This window comes from Mauremys reevesii, linkage group 6 (assembly GCF_016161935.1).
Source record: "Mauremys reevesii isolate NIE-2019 linkage group 6, ASM1616193v1, whole genome shotgun sequence".
Lineage (NCBI taxonomy): Eukaryota > Metazoa > Chordata > Testudines > Geoemydidae > Mauremys > Mauremys reevesii.
This window is the reverse complement of record NC_052628.1, coordinates 45180133-45199605: the sequence shown is the minus strand read 5'-3', so window position 1 is coordinate 45199605 and position 19473 is coordinate 45180133. Positions and strand designations below refer to the sequence as shown.

The 19473-nt window shown below is 42.2% G+C and overlaps 1 protein-coding gene across 1 annotated transcript in view; it reads right to left on the bottom strand.

Moving 5' to 3' along the window:
- The window catches only part of ANKRD31 (ankyrin repeat domain 31), a 135131-nt gene that overhangs the window by 89547 nt on the left and 26111 nt on the right, over nt 1-19473 (bottom strand). Inside the window, exons 7-11 of the mRNA XM_039544026.1 lie at nt 14598-14641; nt 9450-10118; nt 3843-4135; nt 3326-3465; nt 415-600 (exon numbers count right to left, since the gene is read on the bottom strand). Coding sequence (XP_039399960.1) covers nt 415-600; nt 3326-3465; nt 3843-4135; nt 9450-10118; nt 14598-14641 — 1332 coding nt within the window. The remainder of the gene's footprint in view (nt 1-414; nt 601-3325; nt 3466-3842; nt 4136-9449; nt 10119-14597; nt 14642-19473) is intronic.

Genomic DNA, 19473 nt, shown 5'->3' with positions numbered 1-19473 from the left:
ACCCCAGTACATATCTAGAGTGTTGGCTGGGCTCTAAAATTGACATAATCCTTTTCCCATTTAAGTCAAGGGCAAAACTCTCATTAACTTCAAAAGGAACAAGACTGAATCCATCAAGCCAAATTCTGGGCTGTTTTACAGATTGTGCATGCCAGAAGGGAGTAATTGGAGGTAATTGCGCATGCCAGAATGGAGTCTTGGAGGTAATGTCTATATATTAAATATATGGGTTTACACATTTATTACCTGTCTTGTGAGTACTTATAAGAACTTAAACTAATAAGAATTCAAAAAAGTGGTGGATCAACTCTAAAACATCTGTTTGTGATCTGGTAGCATGAACATTTATTACTTATGCATATATATTTGTTATAAAAGATATAAAATTATCTTTTAACTGGAATTGAAACTTACCAGCATAATCCTGAACATTTACATTTGCACCAACTTTTATAATTTTGCGTACAAAATCTGTATCATCTTCAGCAACAGCTTTATGCAGTAAAGTCTCACCAAAAAGATTTTTCCTACAGATTTTTGAAAGAGGAATGGAGGCAACAGGTGCACTATTTGAATTTTTTTTAACAGAGGTTTGTTTTGCTGAAAAACATAAAATAAAGATCTGGTAAACTGAAAAAAATATGTTTGATTATTGTTTTGGCCTCAGCACTACAGTTAGCATACAAGTTTTCTGAAGAAAAATCTTGTCAACAGGAATTTTTGCCCAACTACTGTCAAAAACAGACATTTCAGAAAGTTGCTCTTTCAGTAAAATATGTAAACATCAATCTCACTCATTAAAGATTGTATTTAACCCCACAAACTTTGCATCAATCTCCTGATATCAAATGGGTTCAATGCACAGAATGAAAGAATATGGATTTTAAACAGTGGTTTTTTTAAACTCTTGGCTGTCTACATTTTAGGCAAAGTGTATTAATCATTTTCAACAAGTTTGATCAAATCTGCTCTCCTGCGCTACAGTTTCCTGAAAGAAAAGCAGTCAATATATAGCTAGTTGCTTAGTCAGTCTTCTATTCCTTACCAAACCTATGGCATTTATTAGCAATTCTTTTATGTTTTGTGTTTTACGTGTTTCTAAGTTTACAAAACAAAATATAGAAACAAACACTATTATTATACTTTGTAACAAATTCTGCTTTCCATTATGCACCCATGGAAGGATTCAAATGCAGTGGAACCATTTCTACTGTACTGGGGCATGAGGATACACTTTACCAACAGTGGGAAATTCTGCATGCTCCCTTCATGCTGTGGAGAAGTGTTCCAGGGCTGCTGTCTATGCTGGAAGGCAGGAGTATGGGGATGAATTATGGCCAGGCAGGAGGCATGGCAAGGGCACGAGCATGGTTCATGCATTGTGCAGATCCAATAACTAAAATATTGCTCATGTGGGAGTAGAGAGCTACACCGCTCCATAGTCTGTGGTTGCAGGCAGCACAAGCAGCTTGGCTGGTTGTGGCTAAAGATTCCAATCTTTAGCCTTTTGATATTTTTGAAATGGAGGAAAGTCCATGTACATGAGTGGTCTCCAACCTTTTTCCGCACAAGATCACTTTTTTAACTTAAGTGCAACCCAGGATCTACCCCATCCATTCCGAGGCCCTGGGGTGCAGGCTCTGGGCTGGGGCCAAGAGATTCGGAGTGTGGGATAGGGCTCCAGGCTGAGCCTGGAGCAGGGGGTTGGGGTGCAGGAGGGGATATGGAGTGCTGGCTCCAGAAAGGGGGCTCAGGGCTGAGGTGCAGGCTCCTACCAGGCAGCACTTACCAGGCGGCTCCTGGTCAGCAGCGGCACAGCGGGGCTAAGGCAGGCTCACTGTCTGCCCCGGCCCCACACCACTCCCAGAAGGGGTCAATGCACCCTTGCGGCCCCTGAGGGGGTTATGTGACTCCGCGTGCTGCCCTTCTCTGCAGGCACTGCTCCCGCAGATCCCATTCTCCACAGTTCCCCGTTCCCAGACAATGAGAGCTGCCAGGGTGGTGTTTGCAGGCAGGAGCAGCGCACGGAGACCCCTGCTCCCCCTCCCCCAGGGCCATGGAGGCATGCTAGCTGCTTCCACGGGTGGGGCTGGGGCAGGCAGGGAGCCTGCCTTAGTGGCAGCCCTGCTGCAGCCAGAGATCGCCATCAACTGGTAGAATCTCTAGGATCGACCAGTCAACGTGATCGACCGGTTGGTGAACACTGATGTACATTAATTTTGCTCTATGCAATAGGATTTGGCCATATAACTACAGCCAATCATGATGAAAACAGAAAAATATATTTTATTTTGAGCATTTTGTTTTTAAAAAAATATTTTGCTCTTGAATGAAAACCTGTTGCTGACTTTATTTTAAATAAATATTAGTCATCTGATTAGAAAACCCATCATAAGCATGGTTATAGTGGAAATACTGACAACTCTTCATGAAAGCAAGGTGCTGGGTAGTGGTAGATTTATAATTAACAACTTATATTATACTACTATTATAGTTCATATAACGTATACCTTCAAAATTTATTAAATATATTATGTACACAGTTAAAGCCAAACTGGACTTGCATAAATGAAAATAATTATAACACTCCAATCTTAAAAGTAATTAGGATTCACAATTGTTAGGGGACGAAGGAGTCAGGAGGCCCAGGTTCAATTCAGTGTTCTGCCACAGACTTCCTGTGTAACCTTAAGCAAGTCTCTTTACATCTCAGTTCCTCACATGTAAAATGGGAATAATAAGACTTCTCTACTTTACAGGAGTGTTGTGAGTATAAATACACCACAGAGTGTGAGGTGCACAGATATAACTATGATGGAGGTCATAAAATACATAAAATAGATTGAAACCTGCAATCTGCTCCATGGGGGTGAATTCTTGTGCATGTTGAGTCTCACTGACTTCAGAGAGACTCTGCACAGGCAGAGTTTGCCTTGGCAAATCAGACTGTAGGCTCTACATTTGTACTCTGGATCTATTTGTTCTTTTGTTTTGGTGTTTCAGAATATTCAGTCATTTCAATTATAATGTTACAAAATTAGATTTCCACCCCTGAACGCTTTTCTTAAATTTTATGAAGGATGTGTCATTTTATTAGAGTCTGTACTGTAAGTAGTGAAATAAAAACTGGTACAAAGTATCATGGATTATTATTAAAACTAATGTATATAAAGGTTTTTAAAAAGGTAGCTCATAAATCCACATTTCAGCGGCTTTGAAAACACCATCCAACAAATTTATACTTTTCTGGTTCAGTACATTTGTTTGAATCAGTTCAACAGAAGAGTAACTTATCAGGCAAATAAATGTCAGAAGCATCTCTTACTAATTTTCTTTGCAAGCCTTTGGCTTTTCCTCATCTGCTCAACCTTGCTGTTTACATCCATAGTTGATCCTTGGTATGTACTGGCTTCCAGCTCTGAACGCTGTTCTTTGCTGTCCTTACAAGCAGAGTCTTGTGTTCTACTGATGAGAGATTTGTTCAGAATGAATAAAAATATTCTCCGCTTTATAAAACAACAATGTAGTATTTATACTAAATTTAGAAGTAAACATTTAATTTGTAAAGGAGGTTTATAATTATGTGCAGATGCATACTTCTCATAATCACACAAACTTCAATGGGATTGTATGGAGTATAAATCAGTGCAGAATATGACCTTGAGTGTTTTAAAGAAAATGTAAAATCTTTACCTTTCAGGTAACTTAAATGAACATTTACATAGTACAAATGAGGAATGAATGGCATGTAAGTTGCATATTTATTAAATAAATTGGGAGAGAGAGAGAGAAAGTGTTCATGCATGAAGAGAAGTAAGCTTTTTATGTTATATATGTCATACCCAAAATCTTTAGATGAAAGTTTATTTCCTGTTTCTTCATCATTACTATATATTCTCCGGTGCGTTTCTTCTAGCATTTTATAACAACTGGAAGCTTCATCTATGTGCTTTCTAGTGCAGTTTTCTCTTAATCGAGTTGACCTCCTTAATGTACAAGAAGTTGCTTTGGTAGTTTCTATACCCGAGGTATTTTCTATTGAACCTGAATTTCCTTCACCAGCTTGTTTGTCATAAGAGGCGACATTGCAATAATCAGAAATGATCAAATCCTGGTTCTTCTGGTTACCTATAACCTGTGACAAAAAGTATTATTTCAAACTACTGGTAGTCAAGCTATTAAAAGAAATGCTGTGCCTGGATTATTGTGTGTGGTGTTAAAAGCAAAATGTCATTTAAGTTATACATGCACAGATAGATAGATAGATAGATAGATACTTAGATTACTTAATAACTGGAGTTCTACACAATTATTGCCTGCACAGAGGAACACACTTGGAGTTGTGTGCCATGCTATACAGGCCCTGGAACTACTAAGAACACCCAGCAAGGGAAGTGGATGGCTCAGGAGATACCAGGGCCAACGCTTCCATTAGGTGACCCTAGGCGGTCGCCTAGGGCGCCAGGATTTGGGGGGCGGCATTTTGTGCGCTCCCCACAGCGTGCACGGGAGCTTCCGGTTCCGCTCCCGTTGCGCCGACGACAAAGGACCTTCTGCCGACGTGCCATGGAAAACAGCGGCAGGCAATTGAGCAGCTCAATGACTGCCGATGTCGCCTGCGGCATTTTGGCGGAGGGTCCTTCTTCGGCGGCACGATGGGAGCGGAACCGGAAGCTCCCGTGTGCCCCATGGGGAGCGCACAAAATGCCGCCCCCTGAATTCTGCCTAGGGCGCCAGAAACCCTGGCGCCGCTCCTGGGAGATAGGAATGTAATGGGACAAAGATGTAAAGTCTGTGGATGAGATGGCTTCTTTAGCTGATGCCTTCTAACAGAATCAGGCGTCTATTGAGGGCAGGCCACAGAAAAAAGGGGTTTAAAGCTGGTGGGAAGGGAGGATCCCATTTTGGGAAGAGAGAAGGAGGTTGGAAGCCTAAACATTCTCTTACCCTTACTCTTACTCCTAAGCTGTCATGGGATAAAAGGGAAGGTCCTTTCATGGATTGAGAACTGGTTAAAAGACAGGGAACAAAGGTTAAGAATTAATGGTAAATTCTCAGAATGGAGAGGGGTAACTAGTGGTGTTCCCCAAGGGTCAGTCCTAGGACCAATCCTATTCAACTTATTCATAAATGATCTGGAGAAAGGGGTAAACAGTGAGGTGGCAAAGTTTGCGGATGATACTAAACTGCTCAAGATAGTTAAGACCAAAGCAGATTGTGAAGAACTTCAAAAAGATCTCACAAAACTAAGTGATTGGGCAACAAAATGGCAAATGAAATTTAATGTGGATAAATGTAAAGTAATGCACTTTGGAAAAAATAACCCCAGCTATACATACAATATGATGGGGGCTAATTTAGCTACAACGAGTCAGGGAAAAGATCTTGGAGTCATCGTGGATAGTTCTCTGAAGATGTCCACGCAGTGTGCAGAGGCGGTCAAAAAAGCAAACAGGATGTTAGGAATCATTAAAAAGGGGATAGAGAATAAGACTGAGACTATATTATTGCCCTTATATAAATCCATGGTACGCCCACATCTCGAATACTGTGTACAGATGTGGTCTCTCATCTCAAAAAAGCTATACTGGCACTAGAAAAGGTTCAGAAAAGGGCAACTAAAATGATTAAGGGTTTGGAGAGGGTCCCATATGAGGAGAGATTAAAGAGGCTAGGACTTTTCAGCTTGGAAAAGAGAAGACTAAGGGGGGATATGATAGAGATATATAAAATCATGAGTGATGTAGAGAAAGTAAATAAGGAAAAGTTATTTATTTGTTCCCATAATACAAGAACTAGGGGTCACCAAATGAAATTAATGGGCAGCAGGTTTAAAACAAATAAAAGGAAGTTCTTCTTCACGCAGCACACAGTCAACTTGTGGAACTCCTTACCTGAGGAGGTTGTGAAGGCCAGGACTATAACAGTGTTTAAAAGGGAACTGGAGGTGGTTAAGTCCATAAATGCCTATTAGCCAGGATGGGTAAGGAATGGTGTCCCTAGCCTCTGTTTGTCAGAGGATGGAGATGGATGGCAGGAGAGAGATCACTTGATCATTGCCTGTTAGATTCACTCCCTCTGGGGCACCTGACATTGGCCACTGTCGGTAGACAGGATACCTAGATGGACCTTTGGTCTGACCCGGTACGCCGTTCTTATGTTCTTATGTTATGTTCTTATGTACCCATAAACATTCCTCTAACCCTCATCCCAAATCTCCTGTAACAGCAGAAGAGCCCAAAAGGTGCTATCAGTGTAATTTCACTGATCACCCAAGGAATAAATGCCTTGTGCTAAGAGGAAGCAGGCAACCAATAGCTCATGTTAGTTCTGCTGTCCTCAACACAGAAACTCTCCAAGCAATTGAAACCTATCATATTGGTTCTGTGAGGTTAGCCTCAGAGAAACAGGTGGCGGAGGGTACCCCAATCCAGGTCCCAATTTTTCAGGATGCTATTTCTGATAAGTTTTTGGAAAGTAACTGTGTCTCTTTAAATCAAGATGCAGCTCCAATACCAGTAACAGCAGAGAAGTTGGGACCAGGAAACTGCCAGGTGGTAGTTTGTGACAATACAAATGGCTCAATTGACAGAGAGGGGGATGTCTTCCCCCACGCTGGTGAGACACAGAAAGCAATTATGGGAGAGCTGCTGGGAAAAGGTGCATCTGACCGAAGAGTAAACACACCTAGCCCAGAGAGCACAGATCACAGCCCTTTAGGGGGCAGGGCAGGACTCAGTGCTGGGAGGGGGAAACACAGGGTAACCCCAAAAGGGGAGCTGGATTTTCTGCATATGTACAGTCCTGGGGTTGGGAGACCACTCTCCAAAGGGCCAGCCAATGTGCAAGATCCCCCTGGACATCTATCTTGCCAGACCCTGAGGCACCAAAGTTCTAGAAACATGATTAAATTAAGAGCTCACACAGAGGGCAACAATGGAGGGAAGGAAAAGCCAGTGACTGATTACATGGGAGAGAGTCAAAGAACACCATGGATAATGAACAAACTAACTTCAAACTACACTATCTGAACAGAGGGTGTGGTATCATAAAGATACTTGTAAATGCACATCTGTGATAAAAATTTTAGTATTAATGTTAAGTTTTGGGGATAAGAATTTTGACATGGATGTTAAACCTCATGATAATGCTACTTTTCAATTAATACCTGTAAACAGATTTAAAGCTTATCACAGCAGAGAAACCATAAAAAATGTGGTTTGCTGTGTGTGAATGGGGAAACTGAGGCACACCACCTCATGGCCTTAATGCCAAGAGAACTTTAACACAAACTGCCTTTGAGCTAGTCAGTGACTAACCCTCTGCAGTAAACTAAGAGGAGAGGTGTGACGCTCTGTACCTTGGGGGAACATCCAGCACCTCCATGTTATTCCTCGTAAAATGATTGTGTGGTATCCAATGCTAAGTTTGTCATGTCGGGTGTCTTTGGAAGGCTCATCATATACTGAGCATGGCTGTTATAGTGATGTTATTATAATTGTTACAATAATGTTACAGAAATGTTATAGGTTATAATTTCATGTATAATAGTTATGAGGCTGAAAATGTATCCTAATGGGTTAAAATAAGCCCAGGCAAAAACTCTCCAAGAGCAAAAAGGCAGTTCACACCTCATCAAGGGAGGTATGGGACAAACCCAGCCCACGCTCACAGGAACAAAGGACGCTGGCCTAGGCTGCAACAAAATAATCTGTTAGACTCTCCAAGGAGTCACCCCCCTTTGGTCAGTTTGGAACTGCGATGAGGTAATGCTCACCTGATTCTGAAGGGGGGGGTCAAAGCCAAGAGGGAAAGGACATGATAAAAGGGAGAGACATTTGCCATGCTCCTCCTCCCTCTTCCACCTACATCTACAGACACCACACCAGGCGACTGAAGCGCTGATCAAAGGGGAGAGCCTAGCTGAAGAGCAACCAGCCAGCCTGTGGTGAGAAGCATCTAAGTTTATAAGGGCATTGAAAGTGTTAAGATTAGCTTAGAATGCGTTTTGCTTTTATTTCATTTGACCAAATCTGACTTGCTATGCTTTGACTTATAATCACTTAAAATCTATCTTTATAGTCGATAGATTTGTTTGTTTATTCTACCTGAAGCAGTGCGTTTGGTTTGAAGTGTATTAGAGGCTACCCTTGGGATAATGAGCCTGCTACATATCAATTTCTTTGTTAAATTGACAAACTCATATCAGCTTGCAGTGTCCAGTGGGCATAACTGGGCACTGCAAGACAGAGGTTCCTAGGGCTGTGTCTGGGACCGGAGATATTGGCTAGTGTCATTCAGCTGCACAATTCAAGGAGCAGCTTATATGCCAGTGGCTGTGCGTGAACAGCCCAGGAGTAGGGGTTCTCACAGCACAGCAGGGTAAGGCTGGCTCCCAGAGTCAAGGAGTGGAGTGACCTAGCAGATCACCGCTCCAGATAACACCAAGGGGAACGTCATATTCCCTTGCTGCAATTTAAGCCCATTGTTTCTTGTCCTATCCTCAGGGGTTAAGAAGAACAATTCTTATCCCTCCTCCTTGTGACAACCTTTTATGTACTTGAAAATGGTTATCATGTCCCTCTGAGTCTTCTCTTTTCCAGACTAAACAAACCCAATTTTTTCAATCTTCCTTCATAGGTCATGTTTTCTAGACCTTTAATCATTTTTTGTTGCTCTTCTCTGGACTTTCTCCAATTTGTCCACATCTTTTCTGAAATATGGCAACCAGAACTGGACACAATACTCCAGCTGAGGCCTAATCAGCACAGAGTAGAACAGAAGAATTACTTCTCGTGACTTGTTTACAACACTCCTGCTAATACATCTCAGAATGATGTTCGCTTTTTTTTTTTTTTTTTAAACAACAGTGTTACACTGTTGACTCATATTTAGCTTGTTGTCCACTATGACCCCCAGATCCCTTTCTGCAGGACTCCTTCCTAGGCAGTCATTTCTCATTTTGTATGTGTGCAACTCATTGCTCCTTCCTAAATGGAGTATTTTTTCCCTCCATAAATTCTTCCCACACACACCACAAAACTCTGACACATAAATATCTGTACAAAATAATCCTTTCAGCTAATCATGCTAGTTATTCTACAGGCTGAGAAGAGAGATTATTTCTCTTTTTAAATATCTGAGAGATGCTTAGATACTATAATGATGGGGAACGCACAAGCAGATAACATTGCATAGTATAGAATAGTATGAAGCAAGTAGACAAAGTTTACTAGGATTTCTCCATTCTAAAAAGTTCAATAACTGATGTGAAAAAGTAGAAAAGGATTAGAAGACTTTAAATAAAAAAAAGACTGTAATAAAAATGTAAATTCCAGACTCAATAATTCTATACCAAGACTAATAACGTCTTAGAAAAAATTAACTCTTCAGTAAAATATTGTAAGATACGCAAAACATTTCAAATAGGTATTAAAATATGTACATACTTGTTCATCTAAAGTACCCTGAAATGCAGCCTCTGTTAATGTTTTTATTTCTTCCAATTGCTTCACAGAAAATTGAGGCTCAAATTTATCATCTGTTATTTGAGTGCAGTCATCTACCTGGAAAATACTGGGTTCTGATCTCAAATGTTCTTCTTCAGCATTAAGCTCTCTTTCCTTCCCTACTAATTGACGGACAGGCTGTACTACAGATTCTGAAAAGGAGTTCAGTGCTGTCAGAAGCTCTAGTGGCAGAACATTGCTGTTCTCATCTACTGATATATCTACAGATAGAGCATCACCTTGACATTGTAACGTGTCATGCAAGGGGTTTATCATTTCTGGACTCTCTGAATCACTGAGTGGTTTCAGCAAATCTCTAACTTCAAATTCATCATCCATTATACTTTGTACAGTTAATGTTTCCCTGGAAATCTTCTCTGATGTTGATGATAAAATAAAGTCAGGTATAGACTTCTCAAGAGAATTATCTTTTACCCCAGTATCTATCTCAGTAATGATCATAGTGGCACTTTGACAATCTTTTAAAACACCTGGAAATACATTCTGTGGTGTCCATTCCTTTGGAGCCATTAATGTCTCTTTTACAACTGCATTTGACAGTAGGCTTCTTTCTGGAGAGTCATCTTCATCATTTAATTGATATGAAATCTAAATGAAAAAAATTTCACAAAAATGGATAAATGTTCATTACATGTTTTTAGAAACATTTACTTTACAGTTCATTAATACTCCTAATATTAGGTTTACAATTTTTTGATAAAGCAAGCTACAAGCCCCTAAGAATTTCCACAATGGAAAAATTCCCATTAACCTTAATAGGGGTTAGACTGTACCCTTAGTCATAAAGGCAGAATGAATTAAGTTGCTGACTCCCCTATTACGGAAGATCCGGGATCAGATGCAGAATAAATCTACCATTATTTTGAGATCAAAGGTCTCATCCTGCTCTCAGGGTACTTGTGTCCCATGTTAATGCTCAGGATGATTTCTCTTCCTTTTTTAGCACGACATTAAATCATTATGTAGTCAAAGCAAATAGTAGAAGTACGGACTACTGCAGATATAGTATGATATGTATGTTTCGTTTTAAATCACATGCAACTACTGACAGGGTGCAGAAAGTTTGTCCCACATCCAACGCTGAATATTATGCAAAAGCAGGGTAAATATAGTTATTTAGACTCATTGACTTTAAAGCAATAAGGGACCATCCTGATCATCTAGTCTGACCTCCTGCACACTGCAGGCCATAGAACATCACCCACCCACTCCTGTAATAGAACCTTAACCTCTGGCTGAGTTACTGAAGTCCTCAAATCATGATTTAAAGATTTCAAGTTACAGAGAATCCACCATTTACCCTAGTTTCACCTTCAGTTGACCCATGCCCCATACTACAGAGGAAGGCAATAAAATAAAATAAAATAAAATAAAATAAAATAAAATAAAAATAAAAATCAACCCAGGGTCTCTGCCAATCTGACCTGGGGAAAAATTCCTTCCTGCCCCCAAATATGCAGTCAGTTGAACCCTGAGCATTTTGGCAAGACCCACCAGCCAGATACCTGGGAAAAAATTCTCTGTAGTAACTCAGAGCCCTCCCCATACAGTGTCCCATCACTGCCTGTTGGGGATATTTGCTACTAGCAGTCACAGATTGGCTACATGCTATTGTAGGCAGTTTCATCAGTTTTATAATCATTTTTGTCATGACACCAATAGATGTGCCTGTGACAGACTGACAATAGGGTCCTGTAATATCCTGAAAAAACCTTATGGAATTAAGATAAAGATAAACTTTACTGAATTAAGCTAATCCTTACTGAATTAGGTATAATACCTTTGGTTTCCATTGTATTACAAATGCAATTATATATGTGTTATTGTGGAATTGTATGTTCCTTCTCTAGTAAGAGGGGGATGCTAATGTACTTCTTCCATTATTCTCCTCTGACGCCACCCCCCTTGGAAAGGTTCACATTTACTAGTTCAAAGTGGATTCTCCAGGGACCAACAGACAAAGAAAGGATTTTTAGATAAATAGCCTGGTTTTAAACTGGCTCAGGGCCTTCTTTCTGATCCAGCAAATGGACAGAACCTCTAGTCCACAGAGGGCCCCAATCTTTACAGAAGGGTTAGAAGGACTGGGCCTACTGAGGCCCATAAGACTGTGTGCTTGTTCTGAGCAGAAGCTGTGATGAACTGGTAACCACAACCCCTTGGGTGGGTCTGGAAGGACTGCTCCAGAACCCATGTTAGGGTAGGGGTAATCTCTGGTAAACTTCTAAGCACGTGTGTAGGTTCTTTTACTGTTTTTAATATGGTTTTTCTGTAGTGCTTGTACCTTACGAATAATATAGGCTTACACAGAAAGAATTTTTATAAGAATTTTATAATTTGACAATAACGCTTATCAGTCTCTGAACAGAAAACAAGCAGGTGTGTTTGTGCAGCCTGCCAGTGCCTCTGCAGTGAACAACACAGTGAAGGCAGGGAACTGCACAGCCTGGAAATATCACCCCAGAAGGGAGAGAGACATGGGACTTCACGTAAGAAAGGCAGTGACTGGGGAGCTGGAAACCTGAGAGCAGGTGCCCTAGCTGAACCACTGAGGGGAAATACAGGTGCAGTTGTTCTGAATTCTGATAGTGCCTGTTCTTCAATCAATGAAAATACTGAATTTTTTCTCCTTCCTATGAAGGATTGTCTGAAATTTCTGAACCAGGTACCTCAGAGGACTGATATGCTTACAGTTTTTACCAACACTGTATTTTTCGCTGCCCATACTGTTGCCCAACATTGTATTTTAAGGTAAATTTCCTTCAAGAGACTTTTTAAAGTCGTTTGTTGCCAACACATGGTAAAATTGTATAGAGCAACGGCATTTTAATATCAGCAATATAAATCTGATCAACCACACTGACAATTAAAAGTGTAATAAAACAACAAGAGGACAAGATCACTGAGGAGAAGAACCTTCTTCATACCGATTTATGGATTTTAAGAACAAATTTGGAACATGCAGTCCCTTAAAGAGACTAAATTTGAAGCATTATAATATAATCCAGTAACCAAGGATGCAAATTAAAAGATCTATTGGCAAGTTAGGAGGGAGAAGGAGAAACAAATTTGTTAAGTAACGGGAAAATTACTACTGTCATATGATAAATATGATTTCCAAAAGAGACTAAGAATATACTTAAAGTGTTATAATTATACAACAGTTTAAGGGACTGAGACAAGGAGGGATACTGAAATGATAATTTGATCCAGTTTAAAGAGATGTATTTTATAATATGGAGAATTCACAGTTACTGCAAAAAAGGGCTTGATCCTACACCCATACAGTGTATGCGCAGGAGGGTTAATTGAAGAAGAATTATGGCTTATGAAACACCAACAATGGCAACCTTTGTGAGATATGAATAAAGATTACTGCAAGATACTAGGGCATAAGGAAACTCAGAAAACAGAGGAATGGTAGAATAAATAGGAATACTACTTTGTCAAAATCAGTAAAACCCAAATATAACTTGTTTTAGGATGTCAATGTTCTATTAAATTACAAAATCTTGACAAACAATTTGTCTTGAAGTTTCACAGTTCTAGCTGCAAAACTGGCAAGCTTTAGATAGTCAAGGTGTCTGTGCTGGGAAGACTGTAATGGCTATCAGTTTCTCTTGCTACAGTGCTTTCTGGAGCATTTTGGGCTGTACATCAAATAGTGCAAGAGATCAGAAAATACGAACAAATATAATTTACTGTAGTAACTGTGGGTCTCAGGTTCAAGAAAAAGCAAACTCACAGGAGCTAAAGCAATAAAGTAGCCTTTTACTCCTACTAGTTTGTCAGATATCTCTGGGAATTCTCCCTAGACACTGTAATTCCTAGTTCTCCTAATATCTTTAGGTTTTACAACCTCCTTTGAGACTATTAATCATTGGCATTCTGTTTCAAGAACTTTCATATTAGATTTTATTCAATCCTGAAATATAGGGACGTTTTACTTGATGAAATTTGTTAATATCAATATTAGCATGTACTGTAAAGAAAAGAATCTCCTGGCTTTGTTTATGATAGGATTACTTACTCATATAGTTTAATCTGTTACAAGATATATGTTTTACTATATTGTCTTTAGTATTTTCTTTTGGGAACTTTAGAAGATTCTGTTATTTTCCAAGTGTTAATCTCACTCAGAATTTACGAAGAAAGTAAATTCTATTTATATGAAACTTTAACAGCTTTCTTTTGGATGCAAATTTTGCTTCACCCACCTTATATAACTTAAACAAGGTGGCAACCCTTGTATGAAAAAATGTGTCTTTATTCCTCCCAAACAAACAGAATAACCTGTGGCTTAAAAAAAAAAAGGAGGTAAATTATTTATCTGTGTATGTGGCACAGACTTGGTCTTTTGTTACTTGACACTAGAGTATAACTCTAGTATGGAAAATGGCTTGCACAAATTACAGATTCATATCTGAAGTACACATACGTGAGTGAAGTGATCATAAGCAAGGATTCACACAGCATGCGTGATAACACAGGAATCTTTGGATTCAACACCACAGACAAAAGAGATGCAAAATGTATCTCCCTGAACCAGCAAGGGCCAAGGTTCTAGAGAGTGATTCACTCCTCATGCAAAATAGGCCATTTTATCATCAGCAGCCTCCATCACTGGTTTGTCAATCAGGAGAAGCTCTAAGTTTAGCACTGCTAACTTTTTGGATTACTACACACCTGTTGAAGGAAAAATTGCAACCACTTTAAGTAACTACAAGTCTGCCAGCAGGGGAGGTTTCCTAGGGCCTCAGCATGTAGATCAACAGTGATTCTGGCCCATTAAAGAAAGCCACACTGTTTAAAAGTTCACGTCTATTTCAGCTTCAGACACAGTTCTTGCAGTAAGATATTGCCCCTCACCAAACTGCTTTCAAGCTAAATTATGCATCTGTGTTAAGAACATGTGCTTCAGAGTGGATTTGGACAAAGACTGGTATTTTTGCTTTAAATATTCTAAACATATGGAGCTTCATTTTTTCCCCCCAGAAAATATTCTGTAAGTGCTAATTAAATCAAATCAAGCTGTTGACATGCATTCTGTTGTACGAATATACTCACCTTTCTCTCGGTTTTCAGAAATCCAGACATGTCAGTATCTAAACCTATAATGATGGTAAATAAAATAAAATTTACTGTCACTGAATTGCACATTTAGAGATTCTCAGCCTTTTCTGATTAAGGGGCCCCTGGATGTTATAAGATGTTGAAGTTTCAAATTCCCTTCACACTTATACTGGCATTAGAAAAGGTTTAGAGAAGGGCAATTAAAATGATTAGGGGTTTGGAATGGGTCCCATATGAGGAGAGATTAAAGAGGCTAGGACTTTTCAGCTTGGAAAAGAGGAGACTAAGGGGAGATATGATAGAGGTATATAAAATCATGAGTGATGTAGAGAAAGTAAATAAGGAAAAGTTATTTACTTGTTCCCATAATACAAGAACTAGGGGCCACCAAATGAAATTAATGAGCAGCAGGTTTAAAACAAATAAAAGGAAGTTCTTCTTCACACAGTGCACAGTCAACTTGTGGAACTTCTTGCCTGAGGAGGTTGTGAAGGCTAGGACTATAACAGCGTTTAAAAGAGAACTGGATAAATTCATGGATGTTAAGTCCGTTAATGGCTATTAGCCAGGATGGGTAAGGAATGGTGTCCCTAGCCTCTGTTTGTCAGAGGGTGGAGATGGATGGCAGGAGAGAGATCACTTGATCATTGCCTGTTGGGTTCACTCCCTCTGGGGCACCTGGCATTGGCCAGTGTTGGTAGACAGGATACTGGGCTAGATGGACCTTTGGTCTGACCCAGTATGGCCTTTCTTATGTTCTTCTTTCTTGAGGTGGTCCCTGGCTGAAGCTAACTGAGTTTAGTGATGGAAGCTCTATTTAAAAACAAAATATTTTCGAACTTAATTATCTATATTTTTATTACTTTTACCTCCTGTTTTCTTATATCTGTGACCCATAGTTCTGTGCCTTCAAAGGTTACCAATCAACTACCACCATCTGTTTCAGGGAATGCAGCATATTTCTCACACCCTCCACACTCAGTCAGCTCTGTTGCCCACTTCCTCCCCTTTTAGGGGTGTCTTGAGCCCTGGGAGTGCTAGGAAGGCGCACAGGGGCCCACAGCGACTGTGATTCTCACACCCTCTCTTCCCCTTGCACATCACTGGAACATCCAGGCACAGTCTGACCCACAATTTTATTAAGCAGTGCTACCACAGTAAACTCAGCTTCAATCTAGAACTATATCAATATCTTAGGAAAACCATGAATAGTAATTATTTTATATCAAACTTGCAAAAGTTATATAGTCCCAACATTACATGAAAAATAATGTAACCTGTACTCGAGTCCAGGACATCTCTGAAAAAGGAAGCAAGGGCCAGATTTTTAAAGGTACTTAGGCACAGGGGCATCATTTAGGGGGGGCAGGGAAGCTCCTGCCTCCCCTACCCCCAAGTTTCATACCGGAGGTCTACTCACCCTAGCCCCAGACGGAGGTGTTTTAACTGCAACACAGCTAAGCCTGAGTGGAATATATGATGAGTTCTGAAGCTGGGAACAGTACAGCCTTTGGGGCAGGGAGTTTGTTTATAAACAGAGGCAGAGTGATTAAGATAACAAAAAGCTTGTCATTAAATTAAGGATCGTGACATGATCCCGAAAGAATTGCCAGGCACTCCTGTTAAAAGACAGGAAACAAAGGGTAGGAATAAATTGTGAGAGAGGTACATAGTGGTGTCCCCCTGGGATCTGTACTGGGACCAGTCCTATTCAACATATTCATAAATTATCTGGAAAAAGGAGTATGCATTGAGGTGGCAAAATTTGCAGATGATATAAAACTACCCAAGATAGTTAAGTCCAAAGCAGATTGCGAAGAGCTACAAAGGGATCTCACAAAACTGAGTGACTGGGCAACAAAACGGCAGATGAAATTCAATGTTGATAAATACAAAGTAATGCACATGGCAAAATATAATCCCAACCATACATACAAAATGATGGGGTCTAAACTAGCTGACCCCATCAATAAAGAGATCTTGGAGTTGTGGATAATTCTCTAGAAACATCTGCATCCCCAACCCCTCATTTCCAGCCCCACCCCAGAGCTTGCACCCCCAGCTGGAGCTCTCACCCCCACCCCCCGCTCCCCAACCCCCTACCCCCATCTGAAGCCCCTTCCCACACCCTGAACTCCTAATTTCTGGTCCCACCCCAGAGCCCTTACCCTCTCCCGCACCCCAACCCCCAATTTCATGAGCATTCATGGCCCATACAATTTCATACCCAGATGTGGCTCATGGTTTGCCCACCCCTGCACTAGACCTCACTCCCCTCCCAGAGCTGAGCTAGAACCCAGGAGTCCTGACGGGGGTCTCTCCCCGCAGAGTTAGTAACAATGTAAGAATATACATTAAAATTTTAAACCTAACCAGTGTCCCTTAAGTGACTTGCCACAAGATGTGAGAACATGTGAGTATTAGAGCTGAGTGGGTCTAATATTTATTTCACTTTCTTTTTTTTTTTTTAATAGGAATTAGATACAGGGCTCCTGTCAGCTAATTGCTAAGTTATCTGCCAAAAAAGTAGAGCTTTCATGTGCCTAAGTAGCCCCCGGAATAATGGTTAAAGTTGGATCCCCCTACCAAAATCTGTAATGGCACCCCTGCTTAGGCACTGTCCCACTCAGCATGTCTCCCACAGTGTGCACCCACCTACCGGAATTTTGAGAGCCAGGACAGGTGCAAGTTAGGCATTTTTCTCCCTATTCACTTAGATGGGGAACATCTAAGCAGCTACATATGGGACTTTAAAAAGCTGAAATGAGTGCTGCCCTGCTTAACTGGACATCTTCTTACTCAAGCAAGGCAAGCTTGGAACTTTGCAAAGCGATGAGAGGCTGACCAGCCCTTACACACATCTGACTGCTCCACAGTCCATAGGCCATTTCCACCATCTAGCACAGCACTGGAAAAGAGAAAATACTTTTTATTCCCTCCCTCTGGAGTCCCCCTGAGCATTCTTGGAACCCTAGCCACTTGATAAGACACACTCCTCTTCCCTGCCTCTTAGGCCTGGTCTACACTAGGACTTTAATTCGAATTTAGCAGCGTTAATTCGAATTAACCGTGCACCCGTCCACACCAGGAAGCCATTTAATTCGACATAGAGGGCTCTTTAGTTCGAATTCTGTACTCCTCCCCAACGAGGGGAGTAGCGCTAAATTCGACATGGCTATGTCGAATTAGGCTAGGTGTGGATGCAAATTGAACTTAGTAGCTCTGGGAGCTATCCCACAATGCACCACTCTGTTGACGCTCTGGACAGCAGTCCGAGCTTGGATGTTCTGTTCAGCCACACAGGAAAAGCCCCGGGAAAATTTGAATTCCTTTTCCTGTCCGGACAGTTTGAATCTCATTTCGTGGTTGGACATCGGGGCGAGCTCAGCAGCACCGGCAGCAATGCAGAGCTGTCCAGCAGAGGAGTTCATGTAATCTCTGAATAGAAAGAGGGACTCAGCATAGACTGACCGGGAAGTCTTGGATCTGATCGGTGTATGGGGCGAGGAGTCTGTGCTTTCGGAGCTGCGCTCCAAAAAACGGAATGCAAAGACCTACGAGAAGGTCTCTGTTCCAGGCGGTACCCCTGCCGCACCTCCGTCTGCGGTCCGGTCGCGGAATGTCCTCCCGGCCCCCCGCGGGCTCGAGGGCTGCTGCTCTGGGCCCCCTCCCCTCCTCCCCCCCCCCCCCCCGTGCCCCCTCCCCCCCTATCTATAATCCTGTCTCCCCCCCCCTACCCCACGCTCGCCTCTTGCCTCAGGTCAGGCGTGGCAGGTCTGTCCACTGGTGGGGCCCCACACCCTGGGGCAGACTGCAGCATCAGCCCACCATCACAGGGCAAGGGCTTCCTGCCTGCTGCCTCATCCCCCCCCCTGCCCTGCTCTCTCCCCCCCAGTACCCCAACCTACCGGCCGCAGCCTGCAGGGCGGGGCCTCCTGGCTTCCCCAGCTCCTCGGCGGCCTGTTCCCAGCCCTGCTTCACCAGGTACCTTGTCCTAAGCCCCTAAGCAGCAGGCCCATCTCTCTCTAGAGAGAGAGAGACTTTTTGGGCTCTGCTTTCCCTCTTATAAGCCCCCCCAGTTTGGTTGGTTGGGGGGGGCCCAGCTGCCAGCAGCCACCCATCAGCCCAGCCAGCCTGCAGCTCTCCTCTCCCTGCCAGGCTGCTTTTCCAAGCCCTCAGGGCCGGAGCAGGGTCCACCCTGCTACAGTCTCCAAAGCCATGAGAGACAGAGGATACAGCCGGGATGCAACGCAGCGCCGCGTGAAAATCAAGGACCCCAGACAAGGCTACCAAAAAATCAAAGCGGCAAACGGACGCTACGGAGCCTGCCACCACTGCCCCACCAGTGACCGTGGATTCTGACGATGGGATAGTGTCGACGGCCAGTTCCTCGGCGATGTTCGCGGACGGGGAAGATGAGGAAAGGTTTGTGGAGGACGAGGCAGGCAACAGCGCTTACAGCGCTGATTTCCCCGACAGCCAGGATCTCTTCATCACCCTCACGGAGAGCCCCTACCAACCCTCCCCGGCCGTTAACCCGGACCCTGAATCAGGGGAAGGAGCAGTCGGTAAGTGCTTTAAACATGTAAACTTTTATTCTTAATATTACAGGAATCTGAAGTATGTGAAAAGGAGGTCTCTATATATATGGGGATAGAACAGAAATCATCCTGGGAGATCTCCACAAAGCTCTCCAGGAGGGAATCGAAAAGACTCCACAGGAGGTTCCTGGGGAGAGCTGCCTTATTGGGTGCTCCGTGGTAGCACAGTTTTCCGCGCCAGGCTTTCATGAGGTACTCAGGGAGCATTGCCTCCCCGAGCATGGCTGCATAGGCCCCTGGTTTGTGCTGGCTTTCACGCAGCATGCGCT